At 31.0% G+C, this 18851-nt stretch overlaps 1 protein-coding gene across 8 annotated transcripts in view; it reads left to right on the top strand.

The window, feature by feature from the left end:
• Positions 1-18851, top strand: part of LOC129943118 (peripheral plasma membrane protein CASK) — a 235407-nt gene that overhangs the window by 197511 nt on the left and 19045 nt on the right. For 4 of the 8 annotated variants that reach the window (XM_056052359.1, XM_056052360.1, XM_056052364.1 and 1 more), the window contains 6 exons: positions 460-645; positions 745-909; positions 6659-6727; positions 10332-10361; positions 18471-18578; positions 18647-18785. In XM_056052359.1, the coding sequence (XP_055908334.1) occupies positions 460-645; positions 745-909; positions 6659-6727; positions 10332-10361; positions 18471-18578; positions 18647-18785 (697 nt within the window). The remainder of the gene's footprint in view (positions 1-459; positions 646-744; positions 910-6658; positions 6728-10331; positions 10362-18470; positions 18579-18646; positions 18786-18851) is intronic. The other 4 variants (XM_056052361.1, XM_056052363.1, XM_056052362.1 and 1 more) reach the window with 2 other exon arrangements.

The raw sequence follows: 18851 nt of genomic DNA on the forward strand, positions 1-18851 counted from the left end.
CAATTTTGAAACTTGAATACTTACGTTTTTATGAGTTGTTTTTTGTAGCAGAACAAAACGTTTCCCTACTTACTTTATACGTTCTTTATTACGGTTTTAAACTTGATGTTGTTTATTTCATCAAGGATTATTTATGAGAAGCAAGGTCCTTAGAAAGTGAACCACAGTTATTAAACCTGAATGCGTGACGTGCTTTGCACTTGACACGTACTTGCTATATATAAATGTAATGAACAATCGCCGAACGACTCCTTCGAGGCCACGTAATAGGAAAACGAAAAATTTTAACTTTAAAAATATTATAAAATTTAATTTTTGTTTCTGTTGTTGTTTTAAATCAAATAATATTGTATATTCCTGCATATAGTTTAAAAAATAAATGTAATTAGAATGAATAACTTAACTAAATAAAATATCGATATTATATAATTTCTAACAGAAAGTCTTTTCTGATTTCAGGCTCTTTTGCACACGCATGACGTTGTCGCAAGAGAGGTATACGGTGAGGAGGCTTTACGGGTAACACCCCCGCCACTAGCGCCCTATATCAATGGTGATGACATCGATAATGTTGACAGTGGCGAACTGCAGCATGTGACTAGAGTACGTTTGGTGCAGTTCCAGAAGAACACCGATGAGCCAATGGTAAGTTCAAACTCTTTCCCCTTACCTCTCAATCTTCCATTTTCACTATTTTGCTCAATGCAAATCTATGCATTTAATTTGATTTCCGGTTCCTTGCAGGGTATAACTTTGAAAATGACCGAAGATGGACGCTGTATTGTAGCTAGGATAATGCATGGCGGTATGATACATCGCCAGGCAACTTTACATGTGGGCGATGAAATTCGGGAAATTAATGGCCAACCAGTGCAACATCAATCCGTTGGTCAATTACAACGAATGCTGGTAAGTTATTATACACACATCGAGCAATGTTTCTGTCAAACTGTCTCACCCTCGAAACTTTTGTCATAACAAAAATATAAATAAAAAATGTTGAACCTATGTACTTAGATATAAAACGTGAAGTTCTGCTTCATATCACACTTGTCGCGGCGATTAAACGATATCCATGCAGATGTGTGCTTTACTTTGCGAATATGTACTTCTTTTTGCTGTAATTTCAAGTTTTTGTATAACTTTTGGAACTTGGCCATATTAAAAGTTATTCAACGATAGAGAAAAGGTACTATGACGAAGAAAAGTCTAATCCTTACAGCTTTAGAAGTAGGCAAAGGGTTAACTTAAAATCCTTTCATTTATATGTGTTTCCATGTAAGAGAAAGACATTCTTGGTCTGATAAATATTGTTGTTTTTATTTGATGGTCTTTCGTTTGCCCTTAAAGAAGCTTAAAGAGCAGACATCCGGCATTTTGCTGAGACATGTTTAATATACTGATATTAGAACTGTTTGCATAGGATTCATTTAGGTTTTTTGTGTCTAGGTATAATTATCCTATTCTATTGGTTGTTTTATTAGTTTTTCAAAGACTATTAAAAACATATCTCAGCAAAAAGTGCAAAGTTTGCAGTTGAAATTTAGTTTTGAATGTGAATAAAACCAAGATAATTTTGTTTTAGAGTTTTCAATCGAGAAACTTCATCGTCGTACTTTTTTGGGTTCATCTGTGTCGATTTATTTTTCAGTTTTGTCTTATACAGAAGTTCTACGTCCTATGGAATTTTTTTAATTAAGTTTTTCATTAACATTTCAAGAACATAACAACAAACAATAAATATTTAAGGGTCCACAGGCATAGAGCAGACGTCTTAACATTGGTGTGTTGCGTTTATTTATGTGTCATGACATCAATGTGCCTACAAGTATTGTGTGCTTGGGTAGATTAAGTCGACAATAACCAACAATTTGTGGTCGCTGCATTTTTATCATATTAGAAATGAAATTTGATCAATGCAATTATGGCGCGGCGTTTACTTTTTATGTCGATATCTTAATATCTGAAATATGTATGGAAATGTTCCATGACACCTCCGGTGTAACATTGAGTGAAAAGATACATTGACAATGTTGTAGTAGCTGCACTCAACTTTCTTAAGTATTGTTGTTTCATATAATGTATATAACACATGATTAATATTTACATTATAATTTTTCAGACATTTTTACTAGACAATTAAAACGATTACTATAAATAAAATATATACAATTTATCTTATGTTTAGGATAAAGCACGCTATGGGTTGGCCGTTCCAAAGCGACAGCTTTTACAAATCCTCAAGGTTCGTTGTAATGTAGAAAAATTAGAATTCATAACATTGTGTGGAGTTTTCAAATGTTCAGCCAATAGATAAAGAAAAACCATCATACTAATAATGGAGTCCGCGGAACTCAATTTTTACTGCAGTTTTCTATTAATCACTCACTTTCCATACAATTAATACTACTTTGTGGATTCCCTAATTAGCAGTAGTTTTCTGTTTCATAAAAAAACATTTCATTTTTCTTCCTTAGAGTTTGATTTTTGCTTAATAGAGTAGTGAAACAACTCATATTAAGAAAATTCATTTCCTACTTTATATCCAGGGATTACATTACAAAACTACATGAAATTAAATGTAGTAGTTAAATGTGATTTAAAACAAAAATACCGTTTTTCGGCATTCTATAAATAGTATAGTAGAAAATTACCAAGAAAACGCATCGGCAGTAGCCAGATTTTTTATTTAAAAATTGTTACAACTGAAAGAAGATCTGTCAGAATAATAATAAAAAAAAACACACACACAAATAGAAGAAAGTTTGTGAAAATCAAAAGTTAAAACTAACTAAAACTAATAAAATGGACAATTTTAAAAAAGAAATGTTAAGAAAACATTTGGAAATTGAGACTCTATTAAAAAAGGTAATTTAACAATTTCTTCAAGGAGGGGGTTTGTTCGTAGACTACTATATTAAAATGTGGTGTCGCATATTCTTAAACTATTCACTACTTCATTGTTCAACACGAATCAAACTATCTCACTTGCACTTTATAAGGAACATCGAAACACCATTTGCATTTTAGAAAGTTCTGTCAAACTTAATCATTTTTAAATCTTCCTGTGCGGTGGAAACTCCATGAAGATTTATTTAATCTAAACTGAGATAAACCTTTGGTGGAAACAAAGAAAACTTAATTATCTTTTCTATTGTTTTATCTTGCAAAATAAACTCAGTTAGTCCATTTCCATTATCAAAACTAAATAATATCAACAGTAACAAATTATTTGTTTCCCCAATGAAAAACACATGATTCCAAATGCACAACTACTCAACGAACACAGCCATCGAGATACAAATGCAATATCAATCGTACCAACATTTGAGAACGAAATCGTATAAATGTCAAAACTCCATCCGTAGTAAGATTCTTCTCAAACTTTTATCGGATTTTAATACGGATATTGTTTTTGTTATTCGTGTAAAATCCAACTATACTATTGATAGATTTTCCAAAAAAACACGAGTAATGGTCAACAACATAATAAAATACCTCGTAACAAATTTTACATCCAAAAATTAAAGGTCTGCAAGTTGATGTTAGTGTATTTGGCAGATTTAAAATTTTGTTTAAAACTCATTTAAATTTAGTTTTACCGCAAAAGTATTTGCGAAGAAACTGATATGGGCGTAGATATATTAGTAGAGATCTAAATTACAGATTGTTTTGTCATTATTGCAGATTTCAAAAAAATCTAATTGGAACCATTTACTATGAATTAAAAAAATGGAAATTGAAATTCGTATAATTTCCTTATTACCGCAAATTTAATACAAATTACATAAATATCCAATTGCCCTATTCTCACGTTAGAATGAAAGGAGAACATGCCTGCCATATAAAAAATTCTCTGATTTTATAATAATTTACTTTCAAATAAAATTCAAAATCATATATTATACGATTTATTGTTGCAATCTTCTTGATTAATTTAGATACAAAATTTTAAACAATGTACCATTAATTTTTGTGTACTGATGTACGATTTAGGTTCAATTAATGTGCTACAATTTATATGCGCATTGATTTATTGGAATGAAAATCATATCGGCTAGCCGATCTTTGTAGCAGGCATTCATATTAAGCCATAACTTTTGTTTGTGGTAAGTTATTTATTGCCTGTATGAAAACGCCATGTGAAAAATACTATAAGTTAAGTGTGGTTGAATAAATGAAGTTAAACAAGACGAACATGATAGCTTTCTTAGTTAGCAATTTCATTTTCTTGTTTTGTAGGCTTTATTCAGTTTGGAAAACATTTGACAGACTTTTGAAAGGATTTTGGATTGAAGAGTCATAAAGACTTTAAAATGACTTATTTGGCTATCATTAGTTGAATCAAACGTTTGAGTTTGAAGTATGCATATCAGCCACTTCCATAGTCTAGCAAGCGATATTTGATAAGAGTGGTTTGTTTTAAAAGCTTAATGTTTCCGATTACATACATAAATATCGATCCCTTTCTGTCATTTCATTGTAAGTGACATATTATGTCGCAGCAGTATACATTTTAATATTATCCAATGCTTCCATTAGATATAAATGATTTCATGGGGCAGCTGCGAAAGCTTGATATGTTTTTTTTTTTAAATTCTGTAGTGTTTATTTGTTTTAGAACTCAAAAACTGTATCGATTTTTTTTTAAAACACAAGTGTTAACCTCATTTATATATTTATTTAGTTCATATTCGATGTTAGATTTCAAGAAGATCAAACCGAACACTCATAGTTAAAAAATGGTTGATCTTATTATAAACTCAAAATACTAAAGGTAACATATGCAACGTTAGTAACTTTTATTTGATCCTTTGCTTGCATACATTTCAATAGAATAGAAAAGAAATGACTTTATTTATAAATGTGTTCTGATAACCTCAACCTATGTATATTACTTATCGATCTTAACTCACCTGTGTACCTTTCAAAAAAAAACTAAAATAAAGACATTTCTTCACCTTATGAACACTATAATAAATATTAATTATTACTTACAGCCCTATTCTGCTATTCACGTGGATCGTATATTCGATTCACAGATTGGATTTTCTTTCACACTTCCTTTTCATTCTGCTATTCATCAGGTGAACTACATTATCCCAAACCGTTTTGACATTTAAATAAACAGCTAAAAATAAATAAATTGGGTGGCGCAACAGTTCGTTTGAGAACTAAGGTCTAGTGACTTACAACTCTCAACCATTCCTGTGTGCGAGTACTGTTGTTAGGGATGGAGGGGACCTATAGTTTTAAGCCAAATCCGAACGGCAAATTTAAAAAAGCACTTTTCATGACAAGAATTACTCTTGGAGAATTTGTGAATTCCTCGCAAGAGGCAGTACCCGTGAAAAAACTTTAGGTGGCATAGGCACCCATGACAGTCAATCGCACTAACCAATATGTCACGAGTACTACCAAATAAACAGCTGTTCGTGTAAAAATCTTGAGAATGTTGGATAAATTGTTTTGATTTACAAAAAAATTAAGTTTAATTAATCCACCTAAACAGAATAATTTGTGTAATTTTTGGAAATGGGCAGTATTTGACTTTTTATTCCAATTGTAAGCAGTGAAATAAGGAAATCCTCAAACAAAGAGATTCACTTCGAATGAATAGCAGAATAATGATTAGTGAAAATTCATTTCATATTCTTTGTAAAACAGAGAAAATAACTTTAATAGATTATTCGGCTAGTTAGTAATTATTATCTTACCGTTTAAGTTCTAAGTTGTTTTCGACAGTTTCAAGTTTTATGTTCATAGAAACTATTTTATATTTTAATAAAAGATACGTGTATCATGCCTTAAAAACAGCCTTTTCTTTGTATAATTCGTTCCTAAATCACTTCCATATTAAATTTCAAAGTGCAATCTCCGAATATGTTAAGCTCTTTGAATTTAAATTTAAACAGTATCGTTCCATATGAAAGTAAAGTAAATCAACTCGCTACCTTTTCCAAGGTTGCTACGTTAAATAGTGAGATGTATTCCTCCTATTAAACATTTTCAGCATAGTAACCACTCTGATATTAACTACTATCAAGGACATAGATTCCTGTTTGCAAACGCACAACAAGAATGTGGAACTCTTGTATTCAGACAAATATACCAATTTTACTGCAGGACTTCACTTATTTTTATTTGTAGAAACCGCACTAGTGAAAGACACTTTTCATGACAAAATTTATTTTAAATGTATTTGTCTTCGAAAAGTTCCTCAACAAATACAAATTTCCTCAACCCGACCCTGGACTTTATTAATCAATAAAATAAAGTTCACAATGACACGGAGTTATCGTGTTACTTTGTCTTTTTTATTCTTATTTCCTTTCGGGATTATTCCCTCTGGCAAAATGTTCCTCCATATTAATTGTGAGGTATTAGTTAAAAATATAAACCAAAATTTTGCTTTTTATGGATGCCCGAGGTGCTTAAATCTGTGCAGGCTTTTTATTATCCTCAGTTTATTTTTCTTTATTTTATGCTGCCTTCTTTGCTTAAATCGAAGTATCCTTCTTCAATATCAAAAACAATATTCTTAAAATTGTTGGGGTTGGGGTTTTTGTTTCTTTTTTGTATTAAATATTTATTTTGTACGCATACAGAAATTAAATATAAATATAAAACTCTTCTTTATTTTGCTTTTTCATTACAGCGCGAAGCTCGTGGTTCTGTTACCTTTAAAATAGTTCCTTCGTACCGGAGTGCTCCGCCACCTTGTGAGGTAAGTGTTTCGCAAACATGCTTTGAATTGAATGTGTATCGAAATTGAATTTATTTATTTTTTTGTTAAATATTTTTTATTTAATTGCATTTTTACTTACCTACCATACCACAAATATACAATATACATACCTGTATGTATAAATAATTAAGCACGTAAATTATTGATTGATATTTTTTTTTCCTTTGGAATACCAGTTTTGTGTTTTATTTCTTTTATTAATAAAACGTGCTTGAAATTAAGTTTTTTTTTTTTAATTTTTGTTAGGGATGTATGTATGTATATAAATAATTATATACATATAAATAAAAGAAATTTTTTATTAATGTTGAATTTTTTGAGCACATAATAAATGACTGCATCCACGAATGTCAATTTTTATTTTATTCAAAGGGTTTTTAAGTTATTAGGTGATTTATTTATAATTACGCAAAAGCCTTATTTACAAATTTTCACCTACAAATATCAATTACTATAAGGTAAAAATATTTGGAGGTCCTCGATTAGGGCTAATGCAAACTCAATTTTTAGTTTAAAAGTAAGGTATAGGATATTTTTAAAACGTTTGCTTTTTTGGGTAAAGCGGGCTTTGTAAAGCATACATATATGGAGACCGTAAACGGGTAGGTGTGTAGTACCCGTGGCGTGGTGGTAAGTGCGTTGAACTGTTATGGAAGAAGTCTTAGGTTCGAAGCCTAATAGTGTCATCTAAGCACAAAACCTTCAAGAGTAATTCTTTTCATGAAAAGTGCTTTCTCAAATTAACCGTTCGGAATCGGCTTAAAACTGTAGGTCCCTTCCATCCCTGATAACATTACTCGCACACAGGAATGTTTTGAGAGTTGTAAGTCACTAGGCCTTGATTCTCAACGGACTGTTGTGCCACCTTATTTATTTTTATTTTACATATACCGTCACTTTTGACTGCATTCTATGATTGGTCTCGGTGCTCCTCCTAGGCTTCTAAAAAAAACAATGTTTTCATTCGTCTGACGTCCCTTGTTGTAGTTAATTCAAAGGAAAATAAGTCGAGTCTGAAATCAACGCCCTCGCTGAAAAAAGTATAACCGATTCAACACGTGGGAACTAAACCGTGCTTTGTGTGTAAAAAAAGCCTAAATGCCTTTTCTGACGGCAGCGACAACTTTTATAGTTATATTCTTTAAGTTTAAATACTGATTTAAGTATGTAAAACAACAACACCTCTTAGATACTAAGCTTTTCAAAATTCAAACTTCAGAAATCAGGAAAAAACAATACAAATCAAATTTATTAAACACATTTGGATTCTAAATTACAACAGCTGGGTCTAAGTCATTCAATAAATACGGACAAGCGTCCAACTAACGATTTTCTTTATGCTATACTGTGCCATATAACATAATAAAATGGCAGCCATAAACGGTATAAGTGTATATATTATGAACGAACATATGCCATAAGCTATAACAATTGTGATAACATCCATTATGGAGGTTTTCTTTTAGGAACGTGCCTTAGAGCTGAAAGCTTTTCAATGCCATCATTTATGGTTGGAATACAAAAGAAATTTTTCATTGTTGGGGTGGTTTCTAACTTTATCGCATTTGACCATGAAAATTGTTTTGATTTTCCATCTAAAAAATATGTCATTCATCTTACAACAAACTGTTCCTATGTTTTTGTTTTAGATTATTAACTTTATGGTGTAAGCGCAAAATTACTTGCTGTTTTTTAGGAGTTTGGTCGATTTAACAAATACTATATTTTGTTTAGTTTGAAAACCTGAGGACAACAAGCACAGGTGTAAAAATGGTTTAAAATTCAATAAACAAAAAGGATATTTTGTTTGTTTTAAATTCAAACTTTTTTTATATTCTATACTTGCTTTTTCCAATGGAAACTATTTTTATTTTTATTGAATCGCTAATATATGGCAAGAGAATTATAATTCCACATCAAAAAAAATCCAAAGATAACAATGCAGATTTAGTTTATGCCAACATTTATAGTTTTAGTTTTTGTATGTATTATAAAAATGCATATCTATACTAACTTTTTCAACTATTCATTCATCGTTGTTATTCATGGATGTAGAACCAACAGATGGGAAACGATGTGATATGAACAAAAAGTCAGGATGAAACTATGTTTTTTCAGCTTCATTTTATAAAGTGCCGAAGTATTAAAATTTATGAGGACCTGGAATGCAGGTTGAAATGCATAAATCAAATTAAGTATGTAGTTGTGAAAAAATATTTCGACAGACAAAATTTAAATGGTTAAGCTCTACATATAAATTTATAACAAACAAAAAGACTGTTTTACTTTTAGAACTCCCTGAGCTATTTTGAAAAAATGTGTTTTTGTGAAAAGACATATTGTTAATTCAAATTGTTTCTTCTTATCGCAAGAAATATATGCAGTTTTTAAAATTGAAGTTTTTCTAAGTTTACTGTGGCTTATCAGTTATTATGATAATTTTCCATTTTAAGTGAAAAAAAAATTAAATTTAATGCTCTCTGATGGCTTGAAAAATGTCCATATAAATAAAGAAAGCTAAATAGAAGGAGCTGTATTACTAAAGGAAAACCCTTTGAGAATCGTTTCTTCAAACCTTCGCTACGACAGTATTCATCTTAGAAGAAAATTTACTACCGGGTTATTGGATTTATATTTAAGAGACCCAAGTGGGCTATAAAAACATACATACATGCATATATACTTACATATACTCTTGTTTAGAGTTAGAAATTGACGACTGGAAAAGTTGCGGAGCAGTGATATTTTTCGTTAAAAGTTGTCATTAAAAATTTCAAACTTTTATTTAGAAGCAAATCTTATGTCAAATTGCTGCTTTTTAAATATTTGATTAAATTATTATAATTTTTTTATTAGTTTTGACTTTAAACTTTTTTTTGATATTTCCACTTATCAACACTAAGGACTGAGATTTAAATATCAGTAACAAATTTAACATATTCTTTGGCTATTAAGATTTTAAGACACAAATCAAGTTATGCCAAAATGGGAGCATAATTTTGAAGTTGCAAATTTGCTAAGGACTACACTTACTGACACCAACAAAATATCGAAAATGGATCGAGATTTTTAAAAATGTCTAATTTGACTTACCTTCTGCACAATCTATTCAAAACAAAAGATATACAAATGAGTTTATAATGTTTCTTTTAAAAGATAAACTCTTAATTGAACAAAACATACAATTGTGAAAATTAAAATCTAAGCTATGATATTTCATTTAGTTAACTGATATCTTTTTAAAACATTCAAAGAGCATAATATATTTCTATACACCAAACAAATCCCGAGTATCCATTTTCATATTTCTAATAGATGCACGAGAATGTTAGGAAGCTCACTCATTTCTTAATAATATATTTCGCACTTGTTTTTTTTAGAATGAAAGTTTTAGTTTTCAAATTATTTTCATGTATTTTTTTAAAATGTAAAGGCATGACACGAATTTTGGTTTTATGCTTTATTGCATTTCATTTTATTTTAGTGATGTCTTGAGAATTAAACAAATGATTTTTTACATAACATAATACAATTTAAATTAAAAAAAAATCATTTCATTCCCTCACTTTCAAACGTCACGCAGCTGTTCAGGATTAGGCCTGCTCCAGTTCTAGTAAGTATTTTTATCATTTTTGTTTGTATCATAAAGTTACACAACATGACATTTTGAAAAAATCTAAGTTACATTGAAATAATGGAAAACCTACATTAAAACAAATTTTGTAAATCCAACATCTTGACACCTACAATAATTCCACATAGATGATATGTAGCATTATTTAACATCAACACAATATTTTAAAAACGTCTACATTTTAGTTTAACTGTCCCCTTAAATAAAACAAATTTCCGAAAATACTAATTTCAAACCGAGCAAAACCCATATTCACATATTTTTATTTAAAAGCTTAAAATTGATAGATATGACCATTATTTTTGTTTATATCACTTTGGCATTTTGCATAATATAAGTTCGTTAATCAATTAGGGTTTTGTGTAGTTCAAACAAATATCATTAACTTTCGAACGACACTCTGCACAGTATATACAATTAATGTTAACAAATCATTTATTATGATCCTTGAGGTCGATAAATAATGAGGTGTAATTTTTAACGCATAGTAACAAGTTGATTCATTTTTCCTGGTTTGTTAGATTGATTGGTTTTTCGTGGTTTTTGGTCACAATTCATAAATCGATAGCTACGTAGGTACATAATGTCACAGTGGGAGGAATTGTGAAAACGACGAACCAGGAATATACATCAGCAAAAGCAAATGACCATGAATTCACTTAGACATTTAAGAATGTTTTAAAGTTGAATTGAATACATGCTTTAAATTGAATATTTTTTTTTTTTTTTTATATCCGATGGAAATCTTCAAAAGACACTCGGTAAGAATCGGTACCGAGTAGTGTGGGACTCTTACCGCACTAAAACCACCGGTGAATCAGGACCAATCTATGAAAGATCGACAAATGATTTTTATTTCTTAATTTTTAAAATCGCATTGGGGGAAGTTTAAGGTTATAACATTTTCCCGTAGCTTTTAGCCCATCAGCTCATGAGGCTTGGTTCTTCTTAATCTCCGAACATTGTCTCGTACATTTAATACGGTCTCCATTTCAGAGTTAGTATGACTTTGCAGTCGCTGATTGTGTGATACAGCGTGTTTCTTAACCACTTCTGTAACCATTTCAAATTGAATATGAAGTTAACATTTTTCCATAAAAAAAAACTTTATGTTTCATTGAAATTTAAAGAAAGGAAACACAATGAAAAATAGAAAATATTCTAAGGCTACAATGCGGTTAATTAAAGCCATTAAAGAAAAATCCCATTAAAGGAAAAATCGATGCGAGCTGTAAGGAGTTATTGGGGTCAAGAAGTTTCCGTTGTTTTAAAGCCAATCCAACTGAGGAAAACCGGAACAAGTTTAAGCAAGCCAGGAAGGCCTGCAACGCCCATATTCGACGGACCAAATTTGAACATGACTTAAAATTAGGGCAAAAATACTGCAATGTCCCAAAGGCACTAAAATTTATGGTAATTTGTAAAAAACATGAGGAATTCTTCCTAGTCTTCGTTACCTACGCTCGTTTTTAATGACACTCCATTTGTTAGTTCTTTAGAGAAAGCTAATCTCTTTGTTAGGCAGTTCAACGCTGACAGTGAGTGTTATGACTCCGCCTGACTTTGTTCGCACTCGTACAGTGGCAAAAATCCTTAAAGAACTTTAACACAAATAAATCCGCTGGTCCGGATGGTATCCCCGCTATTGTTCTGAAGTATTAATTGAAGTGTTCTCCAAAGCTGTCAAAACCACTGCGTAAGCTGTTTTATCTGTCCTACTCCTCTGGTCTCGTTCCGAGAGGATGGAAAAATGCATTTGTGCAGCCTATTCCAAAGAAAGGCGTATCTTTATCACTCTCTAATTATCGAATGATTTGACTTACATCCCTTCTTGCCAAGGTCATGGAAACGCTGATTAGTTATCAGCTTAAGAAACATCTCGAAGATCGAAAGCTTCTTAATGACCGACAATTCGGCTTTCGTAGCAATAAGTCCAGTGGTGATCTTATGGTTCATCTCACCGAACAGTGGAACAAACCTTTACATCGTTTTTGGAGAAAGTAAAATTATTGCACTTGATATTTAAAAAGCATTTGATAGGGTTTGGGATCAGGTTCTCTTATCAGTTTTCACGAATCCCTCCTTCATTGGATTAGTAATTACCTTTCGAATCGTCCAATACAAGTTGTATTGGATGGATTCAAGTCTGAAAACCACAAAATAAATACTGGTGAGCCCCAGGGCTCCGTTTTATCTCCAACACTCTTTTTCATTTTTATTAATGATCTCCTCTCTGCAATTTCTAAACCAATACATTGTTTCGTTGACGATAGTACTCTTATCTTTTCATATTTGTTTTCAGACTCAAATCCCGCTTCTTCTGATGTGGAACTGCAGCGACAAAATATGATAAGCTCATTAAAATCCAACTTAAAAAGCACAATAGGGATTAAAAACCGCGTGGAACTTAATGCTTCGAAAACCAAATGCTGTCTTGTATCGTTAAAGCGAGATATACCCCCATTGCAATTATCCATAGATGGCACTTGCATCGGGGAGACTGGAAATCTAGATATTCTCGGTATGTGTATCACCAACCACCTTTTGTGGAACGATCACATACGCGATGTTCCCAAAAATGCCGCAAGATGTTTGGGTTTTCTAGGGCGTAAATGAAGTTTTTCTCCCCCTCTGATCTGGCTGTTATCTAAAAAACCTTTACAAGTCCAAAGCTTGAGTATAACTCTCATTTCTGGGTTAGCATCTTGGACAGCATTGAACATAGAGCATTTAAATTAATTGGTGATAACACCATCATAGGATCTTTAACGTCGCTTGAACATCGTCGTAAAGTTTCTTGTCTCACGCTTTTTTACCGTTATTTAAACATGCGCAATACAAATAGCCAGTTGCATTCCTCCCCTTATACAGTTCAACCGTAATACTTGCGCTTCTAGGAATGCTCATCAGTATACCCTCGAGCCCAAGTTCGGTCATACTGTCAAGTACAGAGATTCGTTCTTTAGCCGTACTTCGCGAAAGTGGAATGCCTTACGACACTCTGTTTTTCCCAGCCATTTCAATATTCGGGAATTCAAAAACAATGTTCACCTCTCCTTTCAAACTCTCTCTACACTTCCTAGTGCTCACACTGTGTCTTTATAATAATAAGGGTAGTAATATCCATTGAAGTGTGCGCTTATTAAAAAAATAATCTAAAACACGGACATTTATTCATATGATTTTTACCACTGTACCAGATAATTAAAAAAAGGTCAATTCATAATCATAAGAAATTGTTTACCGCCACTTTTTGGTAAGAACACGGTGAAGCATTCTTTGACTGAAAACATTAAGTTGATGGCCATCTACCGCATTTGGTTTGCATAAAACTTTGTTGTTATGCAATATCAAAAATACCTTTAAAAATTATGCTTTAGAGGTCTTACTAATGTAGTAGCATAGATGTTTCCAAAAAATGAGAACTAGCTCTTATATATCATTCCCAAAAACATTAATTTTGCAAATTTTTCATTTTACGATTGACGTTATAATCTTAAAGTGTAGCTCTTGTTTCCATGTTGATGTCTGTTAATTAATTTTCAAAACCTAAGCTATAAATAATTTGCATTAACATTTGAAATTAATTAATTTTGTACACTCAAAGAGTTTGTAGATTTCATGTTGCCAGGAATGATGGATAAGGTTTATACAAAATTAACAAGATTCTTATGAAGGATATACAAGAAAATGAAACAGTTTAAAGCTTTGTTACAAAAAAATAAATCTCATATTCATGGAATTTCATTTGGCAAAGAAAAAATAGCCAGATTTGGGTTTCCCTAGTGAATGCTTAAAACATTTAAATTGGTTTTCGCTTTAAAGAAATTCCGTGCATACTTTTTTTGGTAGGTATTTAAATTTAAAAAACATTTTCTTAAAATATTGTACATTCCATATTTTTACCTCAGATTTATTACTCACTCAACAGTAATTTCTAAAATAAGCGATTTTACTACATCGATGATGCTAACAAATTGAAAATAATTATAAAACAAAACATTCCTGAAGTTTATTCTATTACGGCAGTAGAGAAACTATTAATAATAATCATATGCATAAATACTTTCCATACATACATACCTACATTATACATATTAATAAACAATGGCTAGTATATATATATTTAACATTCAAACATTTTCGCCACAGCTGCAAACATATTATCCTACCACAACGCGTCAATTTGATAGACAATCCAATCCTTATGATACTTGAGGTAATACCGCCAATAATTACAGCATTACACCATGTTTTGCACCTCAGAATCACATTACACACAATGGTTACTTAATTGAGGGCGCAATTACTGTTATATTAACCTTTTTATTTTATAGTCCAATGTTGTGGCCAAGAGCAATTTACTCAAATATGTATAGTAAAATTAATATACAAACCAACTTTGATTAAGTCCTCACATAGCAGATACTTTGGTAAATGACCATTTACTTGTGGGGTTTTTGAACATTCTGTTTGAATATGTAAACTTCACTAAATTTCACATTTATAATATTTTAATAAAAATAAAGGCTCGTAGCTTTATTGACGAAAAAAAACTTATCGGTGAAGCTTCTTTTGAACTAAAAAGAAAATAAATGTTGAATTTATGTTCGTATCACAAATGGAAAACGCGACATTTCGAAACTAAGTTAATTTTAATAATAGCTATCGAAATACAGATCCTCATGACAAGAGTTTATATAAAGTGATATAATGCAGATATGGTCAAGAATATGTAAATCTTCGTGGAAGAACTCTTTCCCTCATTATTGTGTTTTCGTCATATGCCGCTTTTCTTTTCTTATAAACTTTTAAATGTAAATCCCCCATTATTGTTAATAGTTAATACTTAAAAATTCTTAAGCAAAATAATGATTATTTTTCAAATTCACTGACATACCTGAAATTCGTCAACTCTTTAATATAATCTGTTCAATGAATATGAGCAGTACAAGCCCTAATAGGAGAACCTTAAACTTAGACACAAGGGTGCCTGAAGCTCACGGAAGTATCTCAGATCCTTTTAAATTTCAAAATCAGCCATTGTTGGTATGTGCATTTTCTCGTAATATTTGTATGCAGCAGACGTACATTATAACACCTGTAAAATCCTCTTTGGGTGTGTCCACATAAATCAGAGTTACCGTAACCATGGTAATGAGTACAAATGTGTATTTTTGTTTGCGGTTTTCAGGGGAGGTTTAAAGAATAGAAGGTTTTCATAAGCTTGTAAGGATCCTTACTGCCGTCGTCGTTTTTGTTTCTCAATTTTTTTTAATTTGGTTTGGATGAAAATTAAAAAGCCTTTAAAAATGAATTTGGTTAAATGAAATTAGAAAAGGGGTTTATTTGACTGCAATTTCAAATGCGTGCGGTTTGGTCCATAAGTATAATATTAATTTAATAAGTTTACTTATAATTTAATATTAACAATAATTACTCGCTATTTTGGGCTAGACAGACTTCCCATCCTTCCTGTACAGAGAATAATTTCAATGTCTTATTTAACAAATGCTTCGATAAATTTCGTATTTTTACAATTTGGAAATGTTCAACATAATGAGTAATTAATTGCTTTAAAAAACATTCACCATCCATTGAAACTTAGTTGTATTTAAGAATGTGTATATTAGCCTCCAAGGAAATCCTTACAAATATAAAGAAAAAATCGATAGTGTCCCATGTTTATAAAAAATTCAATAATGTAACATCACTTCGACGTCCTATGAACATGGTTTTGCATTATCTATTCTTGAGTTCAATTTAATCTACAAAAATAAAGAATTCATCGAACTTCTTTGTCGTAGTAACCAAATTTATCTTCAAATAAATTTCAGACATACATATACAGTAAGTAGCTCCATGAGGTAAACCCTTATTCTATAGATATGTTCTTCAAATATGTACATATACCTTCTTTAACAAAAAATAAAAAAAAAAAAACAGCAACAGATTGCAATCTATACAAAAAGAACAAAAACCCTTTACCACTTCATATTGAAAATTGAACCATAAAAACATTCACCCCTGGGATACAACCAAATTTATGTATAGAAAGGAAGGCTCTTTTGCTATTAAAACGTAAAATACGAAATGGGTTAAAAGATGTTAACACACATACACATAGATACACATATTCATATACAATAAAATCCACATATCCTTTGTAGTGGAACTGATGACACTTGACACATGACGTAAATACATAATATTTATGATCGAACTCGATTGAGGAACGCTTTTTTGAACACTGAAAAAAATGTGTAGTCAGATGAAATCTTTTATTTCATGAGAGAGAACTCGACACTAAGTAAAGTGGCGTACATCAAAATTTAATATTTTTCAATTAAACTCACAAGTAGAATGCACAACATTCCCAAATATCTTCAAAATCAATTTATAACGTCAGATTCTTAGATACAATCTAAGAAACTACAAATTCGGGGTGATTTTCCAAATCTTCAATCTCTCACTTCAATAATCCCTTGAAAGATGTTTAGTTTCTTAACTACTTTTCAAAACAATCCTTATTAGTTGTAACTTGTAAGGTTCACCTGCCAAATATGAACCTAAAAAGAAAGCTGAAGCTTTTATGATAAATCGGTTCTTAATAGAAAACAAAAAACGGCATAAAAGCAATTTTTTATTTTAAAACGTTTTTGGAATATATTGAACAAAAAAAAATAAAAAAACAATGTTGAAAACGAGTTTCTTTCAGTTAAAATTAATTTTAAAACGAATTATTAAATAATATAAAGGAGTTACATCCAAGGTTTTTGTCAAGCCCCTGAATTTGTTTTATAACGTAAATAATAAATTAAGAAAGGAATGTGTTGTGTTTTAACTTAGCGTTAAAAATAAGTTTTTAGTTAAAAACCTGACGGGACCGAAACATCTTTATTCTTTAAGAAGGTATTCTTTTGTGTGTGCAACAGAAAAAAAAGGAATTTTGTCAACCGTGTTATTGCTTTTGTAATCAATACCTTAAAAAATTTTGTCTTTTCATAATTTTTGATTTAAGGTAATAACAGTTTGACTTTGCTTCTGAGGAAAATAATTGGCAATTTAAAAATATTTACACTTGGCGACATCGAGGTTATCTGTGGTGCTGTTTAAGTTTTGCTTTAGGACAATAATCAAATGCGAAAGCGAAAAATTGTGTATCATCCATATTAAATAAATTTGGTTAGTTGGTTTAGAGGTGGTCTCATATATCATGCTTAAATTTAACATGGCGATAGTGCATTTTTGGCAAAGGAAACAAATATTGTCGTGGGACAGGCAAAATTGGGAATAAGTAAAAGTGGGGATTATATGAAAAAACACCGTATTAAAAATATTAAGCAATGTTCATTTTGTTGACTTCGTTGATCTTCAAAACTGTTAAATTTTGGAATTGTTGAACAGGCTGTCAAAATGTGCTGTGTTCTATATCGTGACTTATTTTAAGTGCCTTATTGTTAATAACAAAATAATGATGTGGCCAGAATGTTTCACACAATTAGCCGTTCGAATTCAACATAAAAACTGTACTTCTCCTGTATCCCTGATACAACATTCTTCCAAAATGGTTGAGAGTTATTAGTCGATAGGCCCTGGTTGTCTATTAGTTGTTGCGCCACCTAATTTTTTTATTTATAAGTCAGAATCCAAATTCTACGATTTCACGTCATTGGATTTTTTGTAAACATGCCCAACTTCTTGGAAGAAGAAATTTGTAGATTGTTGATGGTCAGTGTTTCATTATAAGGGCTAAAAAAACAAGATTTATCCTCCCGCCTCTCTTAAGCTTAATGTTTAAATAGAATCTCAGTCTAAATAAATCTATAAATCTCAAGATAAAAAAACAAAATTATTTTCGACGGAATTGATATTCAAGCCAAAAATAAACCGATGTCCTTTTTGTTTACTGTGTAACATGTGGACAAAAAACAAGGTCTATTGCAATATGCTGAGTATTTTTGTTTTTAATTTGTCTTTTATTACACAATTTCAAGTTTATTATTCATAAACACAATCTATAGATTAATAATTATTTTTGTTCGCATCTCTTTTATTTTTCTCTTTTTTGAAAAATTCCTTAATCTGGTCGAACAGATTTTTGTACGAGCACAATTCGACTATAATCCTTTGGATGATGAGCTTATTCCCTGTGCTCAAGCTGGAATTGCTTTCCAGACTGGTGATATTTTACAAGTAGGTTTATATTTATGGCTTTTTTTGTGTCATGGTGACATAACAACCTTTTTTCTTTTTTTCAAAAGATAATTAGCAAGGATGACCAACATTGGTGGCAAGCTAGACTGGATACGGCTGGTGGTTCAGCTGGGTTAATTCCTTCGCCAGAACTACAGGAATGGAGAATTGCTTGTCAAACGGTGGATAAAAGCAAACAGGAGCAAGGCAAGTATTTAAGATGTATATATTGAAAAACTTTCGCTCTGTGCCTCTCAACTAAATTATTTAATC

This window comes from Eupeodes corollae, chromosome 1 (genome assembly GCF_945859685.1).
Source record: "Eupeodes corollae chromosome 1, idEupCoro1.1, whole genome shotgun sequence".
Lineage (NCBI taxonomy): Eukaryota > Metazoa > Arthropoda > Insecta > Diptera > Syrphidae > Eupeodes > Eupeodes corollae.